Genomic DNA, 25,102 nt, shown 5'->3' on the forward strand with positions numbered 1-25,102 from the left:
AAAAATAAATGTTAGAAATGTTAACAGATTCTCTCAGGACGACAAGGCTCCAACTCACAAAGTGCGGTCCTGCGAAAATGAGCTATAAGGTATCTTTCCGCGCTTTGTAAGTTGAAAATCTGTCGTCCCGAGGCCGTCGTAAAACTTTTCAAACAGTCATATCTACAAAATGAGAAACTTTTCACCTTCATAGTCCGAGACATTGTAAATGACTAAATGTGTAAAACAATGTACAACTAAGAATTTGTAAGTGTTTAAGGTCATTTCATAAAAATTCTCCAGTTTTTTAACCCTATGAGGATGATAAATATTCTACAAAGTTTTTTAGTTTATTCGTAATATTTTTCCACAACCTAAAATCTTAAAATAAACGTTTACTTACCCATTTGCTGTAATATCTTTTTGTTCACCGTGTACGCCACTAAGCTTTTAGGGGGACCACATTATTCTTTTTTTTAAATAAATGGACGGTGCCCATATGACGGGCGCTGTATCTACATACAAGGTATCCGGGTGTAAAGTGCACTAACTTCGGGAGGTGTTTCTACATGTGCATTATTCGAAAAAAAAATTTTTTCTTTTTTACTTCTACCATCATATAGAATCACCTCCGAAAATTAATGCTCTTTACCTCCGGACACCAGCATATTAAAATATAATGGTTTTTCTGCGATCAGTATACATGTGGATCCTTCTGGTACGTTTCCACCGGTAACCGGATAAATCATCACATCTTTAAAAAGTTATATAAAGTCATGGAAAGTGATGAAACAAAAACTTTATTATTTGGATTATGTAGGTTAAGTTAATTTTTTTTTTTTTAATCTTTTCTAATTACTTTATATTACTTTTTAAAAGTGTGTTGAATTGTCACTGTGTTGAGTTATCATGGAACCGTTTCCACCAACTTGTCATATAGTTGCAATACAATCTTGGAGGTAAATGGAAAATTTGGTCATCACAAAGCGTCCAATGTTAATTTTCCGTAATAAGGAATAAATTAATATATATATATATATGTATATCCACGATCAGAATCAAACGGTCACCGTATACTTGTGTACTAAAAACGTATGTTAAATGTACCGCATCAAACGCTAAGTACAGACTGGTTAATAACTCTCTGTTAATAACGATTCAGCAACAGACAAATATGATATTCAAATAATATTAGCAAAATAGTATTTTCCAATAAATGTTCCATTAAAATAGGGTAATTTGCATTTCCGGGGATTTTGCACACCTGGTACATATAATCATAATTAAGGAAGAATTTAGTCCAAATTTCTTAGAAAATGTATTCAAACAGGACACTGTTCAGCAGAGTGCGCGGGGTTACAAGCATTCTGACTAAATATGGTCGTATATTGGTGAAAATAAAAATGAAATCTACTTTTGCCACCAATCTTCTAATAAATATAATATCAATAGTAATGGAGGGAAAAATAGCAAATGTAAAATCTAGTATAAAAATGTCCGGTGTTTTTACTGCATTGTCCTCTGCAAAGTCGGAAACTTTTTAATAAAAGCGTGTTTATCTAAGTGAGCTTTTTTGAAAATCATAAAATAAGATAGAGACTAGGAACTCATAATAAATTTTTCAGCACCTTGACGTGATTTTTCACAAAATGGCACTACAAATTATACAATTATTATTTTATTACCATAAAATAAAAGATTTTTTTAAATTACATCATTTTTAATATTATATGAAAACCTTACGACAGTTATTATATAAATATTGCAAGCTTTGTCAGTAGTAAAATGAAAGTGCATAGGGAAAATATTGAAAAACAAACATTAAAATTACGAAACACATTTAATACAATACCTATATAATTGAATTGGAACACATTTTTAGTCACTTCACATCAAATTAAAAGATCCTTTACTTAGGATGGGTTGTTTCATAGAATTTGAACAATTCATCTAATTTCAACGTTCATTTTCGGGTTCTGTGAAAGTCACATTCAATTTATGTTATTATATAATTATAGGCCAGTTACTTGACCGAACTGAAATAATAAGAGAACTTGAAAAGATCTTTCAGAGAAATTAAGTTTTAAATTTGAAGAATTCTCTGAAACAACCCGTCCTTAGAGTTGTTCGGCACCTAATACCGGGAGTGAGATTTATAAGAATTTAACGTTCATTGCAATTTAAAAAAAAGAAATTTGGCATTCTATGAACTCAAGAGGTAGGTCAGATTGATAATGAAATGGCATCAAAATACAAATTTTGGTAAAAAAAAGGTCACTTCGTCAGACTATGACAAATCATGATTTTGTGCAGGAAAGTATCATGCAAAGCAAAAATCCAACAAATCTCCACTCATCAAAGAATAATATACAAACAGTCACAATATGTATACAGTTAAGTCACAACATCCAGCTTAAAAATATATATTCAATTCAGTTGCTACTATTAGGACGGGTTTTTTCGGAGAATTTGAACAATTCTTCAAATTTCAAAGTTAATTTTCAAGTTCTGTGAAAGATTTTTTCGAGTTCTGTTATTATTTCAGTTTTGTAAAGCAACTAGCCTACAATGATATAAAAACAGAACTTGAATGGGACTTTCACAGAACCAGGAAATGAACGTTGAAATTTGAAGAATTGTTCAAATTCTCCGAAACAACTCGTCCTTAATATCTCAATCCTCATTTTATGGATAGTATATTTTTTTAATTTGTGAAAAATATAGCTTGAAACAACTTTATCGTGGGTTAAAGCCAACTAGTTTCAGATATTTAACCATGCCTTCTTCCGAGCAGATACATAAATATGTGATGTTATCATACAGAGCCCTTGAGGTGATTTTGCACAAAAACAGCACTATACAAATCATCCAAATATTATTATTTTAATCTGCCCTGAAAACAACAAAGCTTTGTCCAAAACAGGACTGTGTATAAAGATATATTAATTATTAATAACATTCCATAATAAAGTTACTTAAAAATAAAAATCATATAATCTTTTCTTACTTGTTCTTCTTCTCTTTCTATTATATTAGGTATTTCGACTCCGATGAAACCAGTTTAAATAATAAATGTAGATATTTTTAAATAGCTACACTATCAGATATCTATATACATACATGAATCAGCAATATAGTAAGTCTAAAGTTTTAAAATTATTTACAAAATGTAATACTATTTAATAAAAAAATTGTTCATATAAAAGGTTGTTATAATACAAAAAATATACACAAGTTAGAATCTAAAAAGCGTTTTGATATACATAAGAACTTACCAAAGGAAAAGAAGAGGAAGAACTAATTAATTAACCCTAATCCATCCAAAAGATTGGAAAAAATAAATACTGTAGAACCCCGCCAATTCAAAATCCACGGGACCTCCATAAGCAAATTTCGAACATACCAATTACATTCGCACGTAATTTTAAATTGAAGAAAATTTTTTTGGCAAAAAGTCGAAAAATCAGGTAGATATTTGTGATAAGTGAAATCGTAATGATACAATTTATTGCGGTGTAAATCAAAATTACATGGCCTATTACCATCACTTCTGGTCCTTCAAATTTAGATATTCAAAGTAGGTACTTTCATAAAAAAATACATTTTTCCATGTAAGTACGTTGAAATTCACACCCGATTACTGCCGTGCCTGGCCCTTAAAATTATTAAATATTCATATTAAATTATTAAAAATTCAACATGTTTCTGTGTAAATCGAATTTTTGCGACCGATTTTGGGCAGGTCTAATTTTTGTGGAGTTTTATCACCACGGCCGGCCAGATTCAGATTCACAAAATTATACGATTTATTTTCCCACAAATCGAATTTTTTCGAATTACACTGATAAATTTTCACGCACAGATCAAAACAAATTGCGATTAGCAAATAAAAAAACGTGGGACTTTTTGAAAAAAAAAAAATCGATATAGGTGTTCTTTTTTTTAATTATCAGGGTTCAAATTAACGGGGCTCTACTCTACTAAAATGAAATGTATCCTTTTAAAGAATCTGTCTTAATGTTATTCATAATAGAAAATTAAGTTTGTTATTAACCTTCAACAAGCCAATTTGGTAAATATAGATGCATTTCCATGTGAGATCACTGAGTTACCGTTTGAATTTATCCATTATGATATGGAGAATTAAACTATCTACAAAAATGGTAATGGGGAGGTTACTCATTTACCCCTCATGGTTACAGGGGTGTGAAAAATAATAACAATTCAAATTCACAAAGTTTTGTATGCCATAGATATTAGCAGAGATAGAATTTATTTTTAACTGACGTACATTAATCATCTAATTTCATTCATCATCTGATCACATACTTCTTCTTAACATACTGGAAGGATTGAAATCGCATAAACAGATTTAACCCTATTCTAGAATGTAGACCTCCTCTGTTGGAGTATACAGAATGGAGATTAAAGACGCAATATCCAAAACAAAATTCAAGTTCGATTGCGGATGAATCATCGGCAAGGCGGCTGAGTGATGTTAGGCCTTTGGTAAGGGCCACTGGATGCGAGGGCGCCACGTTCCTTGCGCACAGATTTGCACCCAACTGTAATTCAAAACATATTATTACATTTATAAAGACAATTACATCTGTCGTCTAGAAGAATATATAATTGCCGTAGAGCGAAAAGTAAATTAATTTTTTTTATAAAAATGAGTTCTTAGAACACAATGTGTTCCGTCCGGCGATGTAAAGAGTTGATAACTGCGTGAAAAATCCCTAAATCAATTTATGTCATGGGTATAAGTCAGTAAAAGCACAGCATCAGATTTTTTTTTTTCTGATTGTCATTTTTTAGATATTTACTGCACATACAAACTATCCATATTAAAATATATTATTTGACCTATTTACCAAGATAACTTAACAGTTTTTCGCGCACTATACAGAGTAACTAAATCGCAACATACAGAGCACATAAAGTAACTAATTACCTTTAATTATTATATGTCCGCACTATATAACACTAAAATCACTTTACGCACAAATATCACTAATATTTAAGCTAAAGTGACTTCACGCACAAAAATCACTAATATTTAAAAAGGAAAACCACTATTGATAAAAATCAGTAAACACATGTTTTGTATTTTTTTAATGCAATTTAAAAATCAGTTTGTGCAACTATTATATTCTAAATATTAAAAAAAAGTATTGATTAATAAATAACCATAATAATTAGGATTTTCTTTTATTAGTGTCCCAAAATCAACTTAAAAATTGTATCAACACCCGATTTGTTAGTTAGTGACTTTTAACTCTACGTTGACAATATATTTATATCTGACACAAGTATATAAAAGAATAAATCATTTTTATAAAAAAAATTACAAAACAATTATACAATTTAAACATGCTCAAATAATTGAAATGAACTAAAATTTCCATTAAGGCTATAGGAAACAAATTGTAAACCAATAACTGTTTTAAAAAAATATGTGGAATGTTTTTTCCAAGTTCTTTCAGTGCTAATAAAATCGACAGTCCCGAAGAACAATGTCGGATGTGCAAATTTGTAGTTTTGCAGTAGTTTTGTAGTTTAAAGTTTTGTTTCTGCATTTTTACTATTTTGAGATCAAGAAATATAGTGTTGTTTGATATTTTGCACTAACCCCTAGTTATAATTGGAGAAATATACATATTACCAAAAACTGCAAACTGGAAACAAAAACTGGAAACTTATAGCTCTACTGCAAAACTAAAAATTTGCACATCCGAAATTGTTCTTCGGCATTGTCCAAATTATCTGTTTTTTCTGCATATTGGTTACCTAAGCTGTGCATGCGTGGTATACGGGAGTTTATAAACAAAATGGTATTGATATAATTGTTGAAGTGAGAGATATTTTTAGTTTCTGTGACTATCATGAACATGAATGAAATCAATTGCAATAATGCAGGTCGTCAATAAAGGAATTAATGATTTTAAAAAGAAAAATTACATTAGATAGACATTTCATTAGACAGTAAAGCTATAGTTTATATTTTCAATAGGATTAACTTTATAATTTATATGTGTTAAAAATTTGTGCTGTATTTTTTCAATAGAATCCGAGTGAACCTTATAATGATGCGGTGACCAAATAGGCGAGTAACAATAATATAAAAATAATGGTTGAACAATTGTACCTTGAATAGTGTTTGCAGCATTAGCAGCATTAGCAGCATTAGCTTTGGCATTCTCATTGTACCGGAAGCGATTTGCAGACGAGCCGAACCCTGATTTATTTTCTTTCGACAAGGCGGCACTTCCTGCCACCAGCTTTGTGCAAGTCGCAGACTTTATCAATGTCTTGCTCTTCAAATCTGAAAGTAAATAAATGAATTAATGAAAAGTATTTGTGTGTTCAGTTGTAAGTGAGTATTATGTGTTTGGAAGAATGAGTTACAGTTGACATGTTAAGATACTTACTTTTGCTATCGCCAACCAAAAAGTTAGTTCTCTCTGACAATATCCTCTTCTGAACTCCGGCTAGTTTAATGGGTTTCCGTTGCGGTGGTTCCCCCTTCTTATGCTTCTGAGAAAGCACAAATGTGGAGTTGAGATCGCTGGGGTTGATAGGCTTCGTAAAGCCATTTGTAAGGTTTACATCTGGAAGTACAATACAGGGCTTTGAGTCTGTATCCAACGTATGGGTGGCATTCAAATCTTCATCCGACTCAAACATGTCATTTGTCGTGTTGATTCCTGGTTTTTCAAACTCAAAGGTGACATTTGGATTACTATTGATTATTTCTGGAGAATATTCCGAATGCGTCGGGGAGGATTCAGGGCTCATATCGTAAGTGGGCAGATTAGGAATGCTCACGATATTTGAGGGGTCCAAGTTCATCAAAAACTTAGAATGTTCATTGAGCTTTTCATCGTCTTTCTGTTGCTCATCCATCCAGGTGATTGTTTTAGCATGCTTGGCCCTGCGAATGAGATCATTGTATTCCGCAATCATGGACTTTGTGACCTTATTATCCGCTTTAAGGTAGATATAATATTTGTTGAGCATCTTCAACGAATCCCTGATGAATTCGTGGAAGTGAGCAACTTCTTCGTATTGCATGGCGGAAATTTTCTTGGAATGCTGATCCTGGGCGTCCATTATTATAGATGTCCTTTTACATTTCAGTAAATTGATGGAAGCAGCAATGGCTGGAGTAGCTTTTTTCGCCGCTTCAACTGAAGTCTTATACGTTTTTTCCGCAAGTCGCATTTGGTCCCACTTTTCTACTATCTCAATAGTCAACTTCTTGGCCTGTTGGTGAAGAGCTTCTGAAGCTGTGTGCAATCTTGATATCTGAGTTTGGCATGCCTAGAAACCAAATAAAAATGAATGAGTAAAGCTTACATTTAATCGATGAAGCAGTAGAATAATGAATTGTATATTGTCTCTCATGCAGTTTCCTACACTAAAATATACTCTATATTCATCAGGGATAAGTTTAGAAAACATAATTTGAATAAGCCAACCTCTCCAAGTTCAACATCACTGTAATCACAGCACATGGCAGACATGATGGTGGCCGCCCGGTGTCTACTCAGAGCCCTTCCAACCAGGCACCTCTGCTTACTCTGCGCCTCGAGGAACGCCTCCAGCAGTTGCCAGTAGGGCTTCACTACGGCATCCAGTTTTTCCTGCCATTCTTTCACAAATTTATCTATAATTAAACAACACTTCAAAATGGCAAACAAATTTTTGGCCACAATTTATGTTAGTAGAAGTTACACTTATTAATAATTGAAATTACCTAAAAATAAGGTAATATTATTATGCAAACATTGTTGTTATATTTTAATGTGATACCAGATGAGTCCCAATAGGACTATGGCGGAAAGAAAGGTCGGGGAAGAGGAGGGTTGGTAAGTACCTGGCTATTAATCTGCAATCTCTTCCAAATAAAAATAAATAGCTTAAAAATAAATTATTCCTTGAATGATTATAAGATCATACAATGTCAAATAACAAATGTAGATCCTAGGAAATAAATTGTACAGCGCCCTTGAGGTGATTTTTCACAAAAACGGCGCTCTACAAATTATCCAATTATTATTATTATTATTATTAATGAGGTACGCAATGGGAAGTTGAACAACCCTTTATTTACCCACTGTGCAATAATTAATTAATCACAAATTCCTCAGAAAATCAATTGATACACACACTTCCGTAGTAAGTTTTCACTGAGAATGTCTGAGCTGCTTTAGCCGATATTGGTTGGGATTACACCCATCAAATAACATAAGCTAATTACAGGATCTGTTCTTATTTTTTTTTCAGCTGCTAATGAAAGAATGAAAGAAATTTTTATTTCATTACAAAAGTTGTATTAATTAACCTGTTAACCGAGCGGGACGTATAAATACGTCAAACATAAACAGTATCGGGTACGGGTAGGAGATATGAATACGTCCTTCAAATATAAGTTGCACCCTGGAACGGGCGGGATGTATATTTCCGAGCATATCACACGGAAATTGAGTTTTGAATTTTTATATATTTTAATTTTTTAAACTTAATGTTTCTACTTTATTTGTGTGCTTTTGTTTATTGTTCTGTAATTGTTACCTTTTTTATAATCTTTATAATTGTTTGTAAAATTTTTTTTTTTTTTAATTCAATGTTTTTATTTTTATAATGCATAAAAAAAAAAAAATAATTTTAATATTACGTCCTCCGGGCGTGACGTACTGACATGTCCTAGTGAATGAGTTTGTGCCTGTTATATGCTGCATAATTCAAAATGGAATCCCCGGTTAACATGTTAATAGAGGTACTAACAGATGGCACTGATTGATACATTTGTGATTAGAACCAAATATGTACACATATTAATAATACGTCCAACTCCAGAAAAATATTGGTAATATTAACAACTCTGGCCGTTAGAGGCGTATTACGTAATACGCTTATTATTACGCATATTAGTATTACGCTTTGAACATATAGCGTAATCTGTCAGCCCCTTGAATGTATGACCATGGGCCCCATTTTGCATTTTTAGTTCCTATTTTTGTTCTAAATGATAATAGTGAATTGTGTGGTTGTATAATTGAATCATTATTGCGAAAAAGTTTTGTGTCTCGGCCATTTGCGGAAAAAAAAACTGGATACTGGAAATATTGAGTTACGGAACATCATGGATTGTATCTTGTTTGTGGACTAGTGTCTAGATGTGCATAGATGTGCATATTTGATATCAAGTACGTAGTAAGTATGAGTATAAACATTTGATGTCCAGCATCCCTTCTACAAAGTCACCGACCGTCACTGGTAGGTAGTGCTTATGTGCCTACATGAAATGTAAGCCTCTGGACAGGTCTCCGCTCAAAGTTCTCCAGTTTTACAGATTTTTTGAGGCCGATCCAAAGCTGAGTTTTCAAATTGTCAGCTCACCTCCAATGTAACCGATCTTTGCTTTTCTTTCCCATTATTACTGAAATAAAAATAAAACGCTTAAAGTTAAAAAAAAAACAAATATGTAATATCAACTTACTGGAGATTACTGATTGGACATCTTCAACAACCATCGGTTTAGCTACGCTCTGAGCCTTGGCCAGTTCGGCCTCCAGCTGCTTGACCTTCAGCGTGAGCTCCTCCACGCGCTTGATATACTGTGTCACGTGTGTGTCGCAGTTCACAATGTTCTTCTTCATGCGCAGCTGGATCTTGTTGGCGCGCGTGGCATACTTGAGTGTGTTGTATGTGTCCTCGTAGGAGAGGTGCGTGGGGGCGATGTTGGCAATCATGACAGTCCGGCAGTTGCCGCCCAGGCTGTCTTTGAGCAGGCGGGTCAATTTGGAGTCACTAAATTAATAACTAAATAAGTTAATTAATGGAAAAATGGAAGTTATATGCTTTAAAATTATATAATGCCCTTCCTATTGAAATTAAAAACACCATGGATATAGAAAAGTTTAAAAAAGACATCAAATTATGGCTAACTAAACATGAAGATGAGGAAATGATTCAATTTATGAAGTAACCCCAACACAACCTACAGACGACAAAGGTAAATACTTTTTGCTTAAATATGATTTAAGATTTTCACGGCCAAAAGTATTTTTGTTATTTGTTTTTGGGGTATTGTATATAAATAACACATCTGCCCTGATGATGGACACTGCAATGCTGTCCGAAACGTTGGCTAAAGAAGGAGTTAGCGCAACACGGCATAATACCCCAAAAAAAAAAAAAAAAAAGAAAAACTTTTTGCTTAATTTATTTTATATTTTGTGGGAACCAACAAATTAGAAGATGAGGAAATCATGATCAACACACATATAACAACCTACAGTCCGCCTTGGAACAGGAATACCTAGTGAGGAGGACTGAGAACAAACTACATAACTTTAAATTTTTATTTTACTTAATATTGTATCTTTTTTACTTTACTTTATATCGCCAAAAAAAAGGGACTATAACTTGATTTTATTGTTAAAAATAATTCAACAGATGAACTTAAAATTATGCAAAATGTGCTCCGCGAGAACTCCATTGAAAACATCTATGCATGTAATTTGCAACTGTCAACTATCTCTACAGTTCAGGCATGAAAATTCAAGACAAAATAAGGAAGGCACAATTTCACGCTGACTAGTAAAAAACGCCTTTTATATATTCCATTTATTTTGTAAAATGCCCAATTATGTACTTATAGAGTACATTTTTCTGTAATTTTTTTTTTACAGCATATTCTTTAGAATAAGCGAGAGATTACAACATCAAAACCTGTTTTGAGTGGCAACGCCCACCTTTCCCACACCCCTGATATTAGTCAATTCCACTTAATTGGAACACATTGGGCATTTTATCCCAAATAAGTAAAGTTAAAGGCAGGAATGATATCCCAGTAAATTAATAATAGTTCCTTTATTTGGTTTCTGGTCCTTGGGTTTTGGCCCAAATAACCGGTTGTCCCGATAAACCGGTGTACCAATCAAGCGTAATCGATTAACTCTTCTGGCAATCATTCCCATCAAATATTGGCTATCATTAATGCAACGCAGGTTGCAAAGCCACCAAGTATATATTTTCCTCTAGCACGTGTTTAAATAAATAAACTCGATCTTCTCTTTGATTATCAATGCGGATGTGATGAACTCACCGATACGGAATGAACTTGGAGCCGTCGGCAAGCTGGTTGATGCAGTTCCCCAGGGCCAGGAGGCTGCGGTTGATATTGGCCCCCTCCTTGAACCTCTCCCCCTTGCAACCGGTGGCCGAGGCCCTCTCACTACCCGCCAGGTCTATCATGGACAACTTCACAATCTTCACCTGACCTGACATTTTGCTGCGCATCTTCACGTACACCTGTAATATATAAAAAATATGTGTAAATGATGACCTACTTAATTTATGCACTGTTTTGTGAAAACAAAAAGCTATTGTGCTTTTTTTACACAGATTGACAGAATGTTCAATTCTTATATTATGAAATTTAAACGTTTTTTAACAAACCATGTAAATGAGCTGTATCAGAATCGGGCAAGTAAAAAAGAGTAATAAAATATTACTGATCGGTACTAATCTACTAATTAATTATTTTAAGATAGAAAAAGTGGTAAAAAAGAGCGCCGGCAGACGAGAGACTTTAGTTGCGGGGACTGTTGCGGGCATAAAAATCCATTACGAGCGACGCTAGTGAGACTTTTTTTGAATTTATGTGAATTTTGAAATAGTTTTCAAAAATCGCTGTACTTATTTGAACAAACGTAAAAAATGTTCCTTATAATAAAACAAAAAAAAATAAATAACACATCCAAATAGAACTGGTAGGAATTTAAAAATGTATGCTGTTCATAAATGCAGGTGTCAAATTTGTCTGTGCATTCAGGGGAGTTGGTATTGTATTTTTTAAATTTGGGTACCGCACAAGAGACCCAGCGGCTCCCAACCATCTGGAGTCAGTGAGACTATGGCATCCCTAATAGGGTATTTTCACAAACAATGAACAGCCTTAAAAATGTGTGGAAAATAAAGGTAAATTTTCTTATTCTGATAATTGTACTAAAAATGTGTGGAAAATAAAGGTTAATTTTCTTATTATGACCATTATACTAAAAATGTGTGGAAAAATAAAGGTAAATTTTGTTATTCTCGATCATCGTACTAAAATGTGTGGAAAATAAATAAATTTAATTTTCTGATTTTGATAATTATACTAAAAATGTGTAATTTTAATTTTCCCTCTGAATTATTGATATTAAAAATGCTGATATTTAAAGCCGCACATTCCGAAACGGTTCCAACTGCCTATAACGTCATTATGACATAGAAGCCACAACTGGCTGGTAGGACAGCTGACACCAACGTCGCCCGGCGTGATTTCGATGATATGAAAACACTAATATGTCATTTTGGCGGCAAATCGAAAATGATACATTTTAAATGGTTGCACAAAATTTATTCGTGAAAATAAAATAAAAATATCTACATTTTGGTAATTTTTTCGAAAACAAAAAAAAAGTGAAAATATCCTATAGGGGTACGTTGTCAGACTGAAGGTAGTGGGGACAGGAAGGAAATGAAGAAGAGGAAGGTGGGGAAGTACCTGGATATTCAGATCTGGTCACCAAACAAGACCAAAGTCATTTCAAGCAAAGTTTCGATTCTTCGAACCGTGGTCTAACATAGAAATTTTTAGGATGGTTGTTAGTTCAACTATTAACTGCCTCATTTATTGGTGTCATCTATAAATAATTCAGAAACTGAGATATCTTCTGAATGTTTACCTGAAACACAGCGTGACTGCGGGAGCTCTCGGCATTGGCGTCAGTTGGATGCTGGGTCCTGTTCTTGTTTCCCTTCTCCAACATGTCCAACAGCTCCTGGGCAGTTGCAATGCTCTGGCTGTGCAGGCCCGACACGATTACCCCGTATGTTCCATCTCGCAGGTTCAGGGGACCAGAAGGATTCAGGAGGTCAAACACATTCTCATTGTAAATCTACAATGTGCAAGTTAAGCAGAGTTAACATACCTAGGATGGCAAATTAATAATTTCCATGCATTTCTTAGATATTGATTGATATAAGATTGGGATTCTAAGGTAAGATAGTTGAAAATTGGTTTGAAGCATTAAAAATATACATGTCTTCTGGAGAGTGGGTAAACATTCCTTAATATAATAATTTTTATGATGCATCTAATTTATTCGTCTACGAACAGACGGCAAAGTCATTATTAAAGTTTATTAAATATTTAATATCAATGCCCACAGTGGCAGCCCTATGTATACTGAATATTCGAAGTTGATAACATATATTGGAGGCGCGGCTGGAATTGAACCCACAATCTTCCTCCTCGTAGTCAAATGTGTAGATGTTAATTGTTGTGCTTTCATGTGACTAATTAAATCGTTAAAACTTATGGACAAACCTCTAAATAGGAGACACAGATGTCGAAGTCCCTCTCGAGATTATGCTCATCCATGCAACGGTAAAGTTCTTGCATGGTCAGGTATGTTATGCCGGGGCACTCTGGATAACCTAACATGGTGTGAGTTTTGCCAGCTCCCGTTGCTCCATACACAAACACGGAGCAATTATATCCATCCATCAAGGAAGTCATTAAATCCTTGGTTGTATCGTTAAACACATTTTCGTTAGTTGAATTCATATCGAAAACATTGTCAAACATGAATTGCATCTCTTTATTAGCCTTCTTGGTGTAGTTCTGAGCCGTATGTTGAACTCCGTGAAAGAAGAATGGCTTTTCATCCTCTCTTGGATCGAAAATAAGCATTCTGGTGTCGAGTGTTTTGACAACCAGCCTGCAATTATTTGTGTTTTCCTTGGTGTTTGGTGGTCTCACACGGACGGCTACCTTGATATTAGCGGCAGTGGCATCAGTTTGTCCAGCTAGGGAAGGTTTCATAGTCGGAGTCCCGACTTTAGAATTTCTCCTGGCTTTTTTCCGCTGTGGAGAGTAGGCGGCTTTATAATCTCTCTTGCCCGACATTTTGTACAACTTTTGTTAGTTGCACAAATCCTTATTGGTTAGATATTTGATAATGGTATAAGGTAAATCATTAAATCACTCGTAAACATTAATAATACAAAACTACAACAATTATAAAATCACTGGGAATGTCAAAACAAGTCACTTCGTTTACTTCCTTCACTTCATTCGCAGAATATGAATAAGTCCGTTGCGATCGTTTGAAAATTTGAATATAGTTCTGCCATTATCGTTTGGCGCCGCTAGTATCGGTATTGGGTAAAAGGGGCTAGTTGTTCAACTGCAGAGAACAAAGCATGAACAAAGAATCAAAGCATTCTTCATAATCTGCTGTGGTTTGTACTTTATCACTACTTGTGAGTTGTAAGTGGTATAATATTACGACTACTTGTTGCATACTTTTGGCGGATATTGTTCGGCGCTATGATTTCGAACAAAATATGGCAAGAATAAAACAAATATACTCGCTTATCAGGCATAATGATTTTCTCTTTCTTTCTTTCCAAGGAACTCAGATGGATTATTATATGTACACATATGCCTATACAGGGTGTATCGGCACGTACCCGACAAACTTTAACCAGCTATTCCTTAGCATATTTGGAGTAAAAAATCTTATGTGCACTTTGCTGTCCGGTAACGTTTTTTTTTAATAAAAAATTTATTATTCATATTTTCACCACATGTCACCACTGTTTTATCCTTTGATAAAGTTTGAAAACCCATCTGGCAAATATTTTATTCGAATTCCGTTGAATAATGCACGTGTGTACCTATATTGGCGCACGTTTACAGTCACAACGAAATAGCACGGCACCATTCGTCTCATTTTTAACTATTATTATTTAGTGTGTGCGAAAGAGCGAAGACGCTTTTTGACACACTTGCTTATAACAGCTGTTTAACACGAAACGCAATGCCAATGACAGTGATGTAGTGTGGAAATTTTAAATTTTTTTGTTTTTAATTGAAAAAAAAATGCTACCGGACAGCAAAGTGCCCATAACATTTTTTACTCCAAATGTGCTAAGGAATAGCTGGTTAAAGTTTGTCGGGTTAGTGCCGATACACCCTGTATAAACACAAAGCTTTTTTGTCTACCGCAAGATGTTTAAAATCAATCTGATTTTGGGGTTACATTTTTTGACGTTGGGTAGTCTAAAAATGTAACCGCATCATTTAAAAACCGTGCCCCATTTTTTTTTTGCCTAGATAAATCCGCGCGTATCATTAACATTTTTAAGAATTATATAAGAATGTGACAGCTAGACTGTGTAGCAAAGAGCTTTTTTGGTTCATGGTTGCAAACGATGAGATTAAAAGCATTACTGATGGCCGGTAAATTGCTCTATGCTCGCTAAGAGATATTTAGATAGCAGTTCAGTTTTTCGACTAGTTTATCTACTTGAAAGCAAATCGACAAGTTTAGTGTGAACCTTCTTTCAAAAAGTTGTAGAAAAGATTAGAAAACTAATATATATTATTCTTAAGAATCAGAATTTTTTTGTCGATAAAAAATCTATATTTAATATAGGTAATAATAATAATAATACCTGGATGACTTTTATAGCGCCGTTTTTGTGCAAAAACACCTCAAGGGCGCTGCTTTGTACTATGCTTTGGTTCAATCAACTTTACAATATGCCAACATTATTTGGGAATCCGCATTTTTTATTTTTTATTTTTTTTATTTTTTAATTTTAATTTTTTTTTATTTTTTTTATTAGGTACAATATTTTTTAGAATTCAGGTTTTCCAGTAATGTAGGCCTCACTGGTTGGCTTGCCCGTGCTGAGGCCTTCATTTTATAATATGATATATAAACTACATAATACATTTAATGAGAAAAATTATACATTTAAAATTAAAAATACATAATAATATATATAATTTAAAACTAACCTTCTTCCAATAGAAGTCGTGCAGAGAATAATTATTAAAATCATATTAAAAAAACCTTCGGACTACCCAACAGACCGCTTATTCAAAAAATTTCAAGTACCTCCTTTTAAAGATCTGTACATTAAAAATTCATTCATTCAAATCATAAAAGAAAAAGAAAAGTACCAATTTCTAACTGAAAACCGCACTCGACTTAAATACATTTTTCCATGTCCAAAATTAAACAATTCATTTGCACAAAATTACTATGCATACCAAGGAAGAACTTTTTTCAATGAACTCTCTGAGGAAATCAGAATCATAAACGACAAAAACCAAGCTTTGAGCATTTTGAAAAAATATTTTAAAGATACATTATCAAAAAAATGAAAAGTAAATATTCTACTTAAAAGGCAATTTCTTCTCCTAATATAGTATACATGTTAATAAAATAATAATAATAATAATCGTCTTTATCCCAGAAACTAATAACATCATATTTTTATTTATATTTTATAGCTACTAGTAGTACATTTTACTTACAATATTTTTTTCCTACTTCTCTTTATTCTTTATTTTTACATCTACAATAACATAATGTACACTTCTCTTCCAACCACAAGCGAATGCTTCTCTGGAAGAGTGGTATTAAAGATTGTCATTGCAAATTGTAAACCTTATTACTTACATGTACTTTTTCCTTTTAAAAAAAAAATAAAAAAAAGTTTTTCAAATATTTAGTTAGAAATTTTGTCGATCAATAAAAGTTGATGAACTAAAATTGAAACGTCTGAACCGCGTTACCAATTAATACGTGCTACTTTAATAAGTGTTAGGTTACCATGGACCATAAATTAACCACTCACCCATGGACCCAGGGGGGTATAACTCCGATCGAAAATTGGAACCGAAATGTTGTGACGTCATATGATTGTCTAACTATATCCACAAATGAAAAACTCTGAAAGTCTATGGAACAAACTTTCACAGTTTTTCATTGGTGTATAGGATAATAAGTAGGCTCCGAATGAAAACTATAATGTCTATATATTGGCATATCTATGGTTTTTTAGGACCAATTTGTTTCATACAAAACCGAAGATATCGATCTAATGAGTGGTTTATTTATGGACCTCTGCTAGAAACCCTGACCAGTCGTAAGTCGAGTTATTGGTTGGGGATAAAGTCTCGAAAGAAGAGAAAACATGAAGAAATTATTACTATTCATGGTAGTATTATGAAATGCATCTTTTATCCTTTAGAATATCGCAATAAAATAACTCACCTGTGATACCCGATAATATCTACAATAGAGGTAAACCCCTTAATCACTACTTATTAGAGATAGGATACCAAAATACTATTTACAATAATCTGTATCCAAAGGTCTTTTCAAAAATATAGCATTCAGTAGACCAAGACCAAACAATATCCCCCCACGCGATACTCTATTGACAATCATAGTATAAAAAATGACCGCTAGATGCCACTGCTCAACTTCATAAGGATTCAAAAGTAATGGTTGAAACCAAGATTTGCAAAATATGTATTTATGTATATATATATATATATATATATATTTGTATAAAGCATACTTTGAGCCACATTATATACACTTTTTTTTAATGCCATTTTGTTTAATCAACCCTTTAAAACTACCCTCTCACAGCTATATACGTCTATGATGTACCGTTTAAAATATATATCGATACATACATCTAGAGCATACTTTGAAGACATATTTTTATTCTGTACAGACGATAGTTTGAAGACAGTCCTCAATGTATGCGTTATATATAATTTCCCGTCGTGGTCTCAAATAATGCTTTTCACAGAGAGGTGTTTCGTGTACATAAAGCATACTTTGGACCTATGGTAAGTAGGAAACTTCCATTGGAATAATGTGTAATTATTAATATTTTTTACGCCAGATGGCACAAATAATAATATCAAATATGTAGATATTTACGCGCTGTGAATTTGGTACATTATGATAAAGTAATGTTTCGTCTTCAAGTCAAATCCATTATGAAACTTTTTCGTTGAGTTTTTCGAAAGGTAAGAGTGAAAAATTTCATCCATATCGAAAAAAAACATTTTTAATACTTATTGTTAATTTTAGCTTTTTTATAGGTACCAACAAACTTTTACCCATAGATAATAGAAACAAAGCGGATATGGCATGGAAGCGTGCCAACTGTCATCGAGCTTAGACCATACTGCACGGGTTGTACGTTTGGTGACTATGTAGGAGTGTAGATGCAGGGCATTGTTAGGTTATATGATTTTGGCGACACTACACACAAACTATCAACGATTAATGGCCTATCTTCCCTGTTCCGTTACTCATTTTAACTTATGTGTTAGGTAGGTGCCTACATGGTTTTACCCATAGATAATAGAAACAAAGCAGATATGGCATGGAAGCTTGCCAACTGTCATCGAGCTTAGACCATACTGCACGGGTTGTACGTTTGGTGACTATGTAGGAGTGTAGATGCAGGGCATTGTTAGGTTATATGATTTTGGCGACACTACACACAAACTATCAACGATTAATGGCCTATCTTCCCTGTTCCGTTACTCATTTTAACTTATGTGTTAGGTAGGTGCCTACATGGTTTTACCCATAGATAATAGAAACAAAGCAGATATGGCATGGAAGCTTGCCAACTGTCATCGAGCTTAGACCATACTGCACGGGTTGTACGTTTGGTGACTATGTAGGAGTGTAGATGCAGGGCATTGTTAGGTTATATGATTTTGGCGACACTACACACAAACTATCAACGATTAATGGCCTATCTTCCCTGTTCCGTTACACATTTTAACTTATGTGTTAGGTAGGCACCTACATGGTTTTACCCATAGATAATAGAAACAAAGCAGATATGACATTGTATTATTTCACAATTTATCTTTAAAAATAATGTAAGGTATATTTGCGATACGTTCCAGATTGGAGGGTACTCTCAGTATTGCCCTGGTGTAATACCATCATTCAGAATTGAAAATTTGATTGAAATGGCTTTAGCCGTGTTTGGTGACCAGGTACTTCCCCACCTTTCTCTTCCACATCTCCTTCCTCTCTCCAATACTTTTAGCTTATCAACGAGCAATTTCGAGCTACCGGCATCTGTTTTTCCTCCCTCCTATAATCCGAGCCTCTTCAAGGCCCGCATTAATAAATCCCTTCCTACAGCCCCTACCTTAATCCGCCTCACAACGCCGCCCAACCGGGTGGTGACATAGTTCCCCTGTCGGTACACTGCACAGGCAGGGACGCTCTTGTGAGGTGTCACATATATGTATATAAAAACATACCCCAATTATTTGGGATGCCATAGTCTCACTGGCTCCAGGCGGTTGGGAGCACTCGGGACTCTTGTGATGTATTCACATAAAAAATATATTAATCGAGGAGTTATTTGTATTGTTTTCAGTTGATATTTGAATGCCGCACAAGAGTCTCAACTTCCAGCCATCCGGAGCTAGTGAGGCTATGGCGTTCATAATTGGGTTATGTTCTGCGGCTGAAGGTAGTGGGGAGGGGAAGGATATGGGGAAGAGGAATGTACCTGGCTATTCAGATCTGGTCAGGCAGCCCTGACCTAGTACGTACCCAATAAATACAATACTAGACCCCATGCTCCATTTAATGTAGTTGCTTCTCGCACTAATTTTCTACGCAATTCCTGTTCTCAGAGATTGCATCGTGTGGGGAGTAAAACTTGGTCTGTGATTGTGTGAGTTTTTTCGTATAACACTATTGGCCGAAGCCTTGAATGAGTGAGTGCATATTTGATGCAAAAGTATAATATATGGAGTTCGCAAAGTAATTTTTTTGCCGTAAATCTTTTTCATGATGAAACTTGTGCGTGGTAATCCTTCGCAAACCAAAAAAGGATTTACTAAAGAAGTGGAAACGTTTATGAATTGAAAATATATATTTTTATGATTTCGACAAAAAATGTGTAATTCGACTAAACATTCAGAAAAAAAATAAGCATTTACCTACAGCAACAAAAACACATTAAATTTTAAATCCGTAACATTTAGATGAATATTTTTTATCACAATAGGGAATTCTCTTCACACCAAAAAATCACTTATTATAAATTATTCATATGTAGAAACACTTCAGACACAAGAATACATAGTTTTTATAATTTTCAAAAATCATTTATTAAAGTTATAATGACTTTAAAAACAGGCGCGAACGAAATATTTCAATGCAGCTAAAAACGCCCGGTGATTGATCAAGCGTTCAAGGGCGAACGATGACGTCACTGTTGACCGGCCCGAGTAGATCCTGCAAACCGATGGCGGCAGCGGCGGCAAAGGTGTGACGTAGCACTTGTGACGTAGCGGTCAAGATGGCGCATGACCGTTTTCAGAGCCGAAATAGCACGCAATTTTTAAAACAAAAATGCATTTAAAAAAAAAGAAAAAAAGGCACATAATAAAATAATTATCTTTATTGAAATAAATTATTTACAAAATGCACGAGAATTCCCTATTCTCCATTAGGAGATATAAAGTTAATTTCTCACTTCCTTTATTTCTTAAAATGTCCTTGCATACTTATTACGTATATTAAATATTAAGTCAATACATTTGAAAATAAATATATCTACGGCCCTACTCATAAATATTCTGGGGAGGGGACTGATTCTGCCGGATTGTAAATTTTTTACGAGAAGACTTGACGAATTATATTGGTGACGATTTTTTTAGCGTGGCAATACTCATTAGCATTTAACATTTTCGGCGTGTTGTCAACTTCACGTTAGTTTATTTACGTCAATATTTAGAAAAAGTGGCCGTCATGTTATAGTAATCAGATTATACCTCAAATATGATTTAAGATTTTCACGGCCAAAAGTATTTTTGTTATTTGCTTTTGGGGTGTTATGCCGTGTTGCGCTAACTCCTTCTTTAGCAAACGTTTCGGACAGCATTGCAGTGTCCATCATCAGGGCAGATGTGTTATTTATTGCCCTTGATTCTTGGTTCTGCCCTGATGATGGACACTGCAATGCTGTCCGAAACGTTGGCTAAAGAATGAGTTAGCTCAAAACGGCATAACACCCCAAAAACAAATAACAAAAAAGATTTTACCTCTATTCCCATAATTACTTTTTAATTTTGATGAATACCTATTTATACCAATTTTATTTTCTAAATACTTAAGTTTTTTTTACCGAGTTTCATCTCTTTACCTAACCTTAGTAACACCATTAAATAAAATAAAAACACTTTGTTTACCTTTTATAGTAGAACTGCATATCTCATTTTCATAAATGACACAGAAATATTCCTGGTTTTAAATTAATAAAACAACATTTAGTATTCGATTAAAACTGATTTCTTTTATTGTTCCACAAAATGATACAATTAACGCAGTTTGCCAATAGTAACTGTCTTAATTAAAGCAGGAAACATCGAACGGAAGGCATGCTTTCAGTATTTATCGATTACTCCGACACACACTAGCTTAATTAACGATCCTCATTAATCACAGGCAAATAAAAATAATAATAATAATTGGATAATTTGTAGAGCGCCGTTTTTGTGAAAGATGGGCGCTAAATGGTTCTAATAATGGGTTCAAGGAAGCAGTTTCCGAAAGAAATCCGAAATAGTAGTACATAAATATTTTAATATTGTTGAGCGACGAAAATCCGAAATAGTAGTACCTAAATATTTTAATATTGTTGAGCGAAGAAAATCCGAAATAGTAGTACCTAAATATTTTAATATTGTTGAGCGACGAACGAACTTTGAAACAGCCTGTAGGTAACATTCGATTCACGCGTGCCAAGTCCATGCGCGTTGACTACCATCGAGAACGATAAATGCGAAGCCTTTATTATATGCACTCACTTCTAATAATAATAACAAATTAAATAAAAACAAATCACTTTGTTTACACCACTTACACCGCTTTCTTAGTAATTTAAAAATCACCTCAAATAATAAAGTATTTTACCTTGAATTCACGGCAACAAGCTCGAAAAAAAACTGTCCCGACGAAAAGTGAATGCTACGCCCAGACACTTGCCACTTGACACTTGTGGCAACGCAAGCCTAGGTAAGCGTAGGCAAGCCAAACGTCGGCATCTACGCTCTTGGCGGACGTTGAGGCAACTACATCAGCTGTGACAGCTGTCATTTTTCCTATTTCTATTTAAAAGCTAAACGAAGAAATTGCCCAAAAAAAAGACAAATTAATTTTATTGATAATTTGAGAAGAAATTTGAAAATAATGTAAAAAGATTGCTGCCAAAACTATGGGAAAAAATAGTTGAAGATAATATTGTTAATTTTGAAATTTGAAATCGTCAGAAACAACTTAAAAATAAGTGCTCTCGCTAGCAGAAAAGTTGCTTGAAATGGCTGTAGCCGTGTTTAGTGATCAGATCTAAATAGCTAGGTACTTCCCTACCTTCCTCTTCCCCATTTACTTATCTTCCCCTCCTCCACTACCTCCAGCATCACAACATACCCCAATTGGGGATGCCATAGTCTCACTGGCTCCAGATGGCTTGGAGCTGTTGAGACTCTTGTGCGGTATTCACACACAAAAAGAGTGGTATAATGCATTCGTCCCGGATATACGAGAGACCCAGTTTCAACCGTTACTTTATTTATTTTTCTGTGACTTGTTCCTTTTCATATAAAAATTAACTAATTTACTTGAATTAATTAAATATGTTTTTAAATTAATAAATCCATACATAGGACCCTGCTTGATATAATTTAAAAAAAATGATTATCGTTTGTCCAGTTATTCATTTTTTCGATATTTACTATAAACAGCTCGGAGTTGTACTCTTCTCAGGGTTAATTGCCATATACAAGGCGCAAGTTACCAACGCTTGCCGGGCCTTGTGGACAGAATACCAACCGGACCCCGGCCTGATCGGCGGCAAGCTATCGCAAGCCTATTCAAGCCAAGCCAAACATGTTGGAGCTTGCGGACGCTTGCCAAGCCGAGACAAGTATGTGGGCGCCTCTTAAAACACTTTTTATGGTTCGTAGAAATATCACAATATCATAAATATCGAAATATTACACTAAAAAAAAATATATAAAAAATTTGCAGTGAGATATGATAAGAATGTTCGTATATTTCGATAACAAAACCGAATTCCGAAACCGCAACTTTTCGTAGGGCAACATAATATATTTTTTAATGTAGAAACAGACTTCAAAATGTCCAAAACCCAATACAATGCTTTATTATATTATAACTAGGAAGAAAATGTTTTTTTTTTCATGTTTTTCATCGATCAATATTTTGATAACTCCATGCCACACCAATTTAATTTGTACGGAAGGTGAAAAACAGTTTCTTAAGAAAACTTTAAAAAAATAACTGGCTATTCAGATCTTGTTACTAAATATAGCTAAAACTATTTAAAGCAACTTTTCAATTGTGAGCGGTGGTTTTACTCAGAATGCCTCTTTCACTATGCGATGCGCCGCAAGTGCACAACAGATTATTTAAATGAATTGATTATGAAATAAGACAAATGAATTGATTGTGAAATATGACAAATTAATTGAATAAAATTTACTCGCAACTCCGAATTGCTAGTTGAGAGCCTTACCCCTCGACCAAACCTTACCACAAACATTATTAATTTTCTCCATCAGGAGTGTTGAAAATTTTTAAGTGGTGCATATAAATCGAACTCCCATAGAATAGCACTATTATATATCCCTACGCGATAGTGTTAACCAATGAGAGCTAAAATGTATCACGCCACAAGACCTAAAGGGTTTCCGGCAAGGGATACACAAAACAAACAATTTAGTTTCTTGCTTGATATCGATAGTTAAATCAAATCTTGATGTTTTAGACTTCGGTAGGCAGGTACCTACCTAGGTCGCTACTTACTTGGACTTTATGATAATTTATGAAAAGATATGTAAAAAGTAGGTAGGAATGTAATTATGTTGCATTCTGTAAATTGATTCGAATTCGTAAGATCAAAGAAGATAGACCGCATACCTACCACAGTTCTTACAATACAATTAGGTTCGCTATTTCGCCTTTCGGAAAAATCTCTGGTGTATTTTGTTTATCTAGGTACTTACCAAATCAGAATCCAGTCGGTGTCCCGAAACGAACATTTACTTGTACTAGGTACTGTAGGTACGAGGAGAAGGGAATGGAGCGGTAAAGGTTCCTGACTAGGTATTTATATCTGGTCACCAAGCAAGACTAAAGTTATTATAATGAACACGATAAAGAAGTGGACGCTTTATATGGATTAGGCATATTGCACGGATTAATGGAAAAAAGAGTGTAAAGAGAATACAATCGAATCCTGACTGTTCAAACCTAGTTACTTACTGTGTAAACGTCTTAATTAAAACCTCTTCAAATCTAACAACTGAATAAATATTAACTATTTTATTCGATATTTAAATAAGTTAGATAAGTAATTAACCAATTGATATGTATTTATTTGTAAGAAACAAACAGCTTACAGTTTACATAATATATAATACAGAGATAAATACCTACAATACGACTGCAATCCACTTGTGTATTCACACAAGTGAATTGCAGTCAAGCCAAAAAAGTTTCTAATGCTAATATTGGTTTGGAGATGGAGTTTTATTATATCTTAAAATTAATGTTTGGTTAGAGAAAAAGGAGAGGAATATATGATAAGGATATAAGATGCTCCCGATACATTTCATACTTTCGTATTAATTTATCGTACGCGTTTCTTCTATTCGACATTTCTGAAGATTTTTTTTTTAAATGTCTATGCTGTGAATGTTTTTGTTATAATGCGTACATATTCCGGGAATTGGGATTTTTTTTCTAATGTTTGTTCTACATGTGGGCAAATGGAATAAATTGGATTGTCGGGTTGATCTTGATGGAATTGGAATTTTTATTAAATTGGTAAGCTCTGGCGAGTCTCGGCCATTGTTCAGAATTTTATAATACAAGATTTGATAAAAAATTAAACACTAGTAATTATTACGGTTTTGATAAGGATAACATTTTTCATTTTAAAACTGGTTTATTCCTGTTGATTTCCCTAAAATACAACAAATAGAAATGATGGTTCACAGAATGATAATACCGATAATCTTATATGGCCACTAACTAAAAATAATATTAAAAATGTATTTTAATTATCATTGGTTGTGACAACCCTTTCCTAAAAGCAATATATTTTTTCGATGTAATCCGATAGCTGTCTGGAATATATCCGGTCGAGAATATGTGGAAAGGGTTCAATC

General features: G+C 33.9%; 1 protein-coding gene across 1 annotated transcript; it reads right to left on the bottom strand.

Annotated features, from left to right (window-relative positions):
* Window positions 1-1,722: 1,722 nt before the first annotated feature.
* On the bottom strand, window positions 1,723-14,103 carry LOC149426539 (chromosome-associated kinesin KIF4A-like). Its single transcript, XM_089631631.1, has 8 exons — window positions 13,367-14,103; window positions 12,723-12,935; window positions 11,096-11,301; window positions 9,485-9,795; window positions 7,461-7,648; window positions 6,411-7,302; window positions 6,128-6,304; window positions 1,723-4,544 (listed from the first exon to the last, which is right to left on the bottom strand). The coding sequence occupies exons 1-8, from the start codon at window positions 13,946-13,948 to the stop codon at window positions 4,453-4,455; spliced, it is 2,661 nt and encodes an 886-aa protein (XP_089487757.1). The 5' UTR covers window positions 13,949-14,103; the 3' UTR covers window positions 1,723-4,452.
* Window positions 14,104-25,102: the final 10,999 nt, after the last annotated feature.

This window comes from Hesperophylax consimilis, chromosome 1 (assembly GCF_061612785.1).
Source record: "Hesperophylax consimilis isolate HC1 chromosome 1, BYU_Hcon_1.0, whole genome shotgun sequence".
Classification (NCBI taxonomy): Eukaryota; Metazoa; Arthropoda; class Insecta; order Trichoptera; family Limnephilidae; genus Hesperophylax; species Hesperophylax consimilis.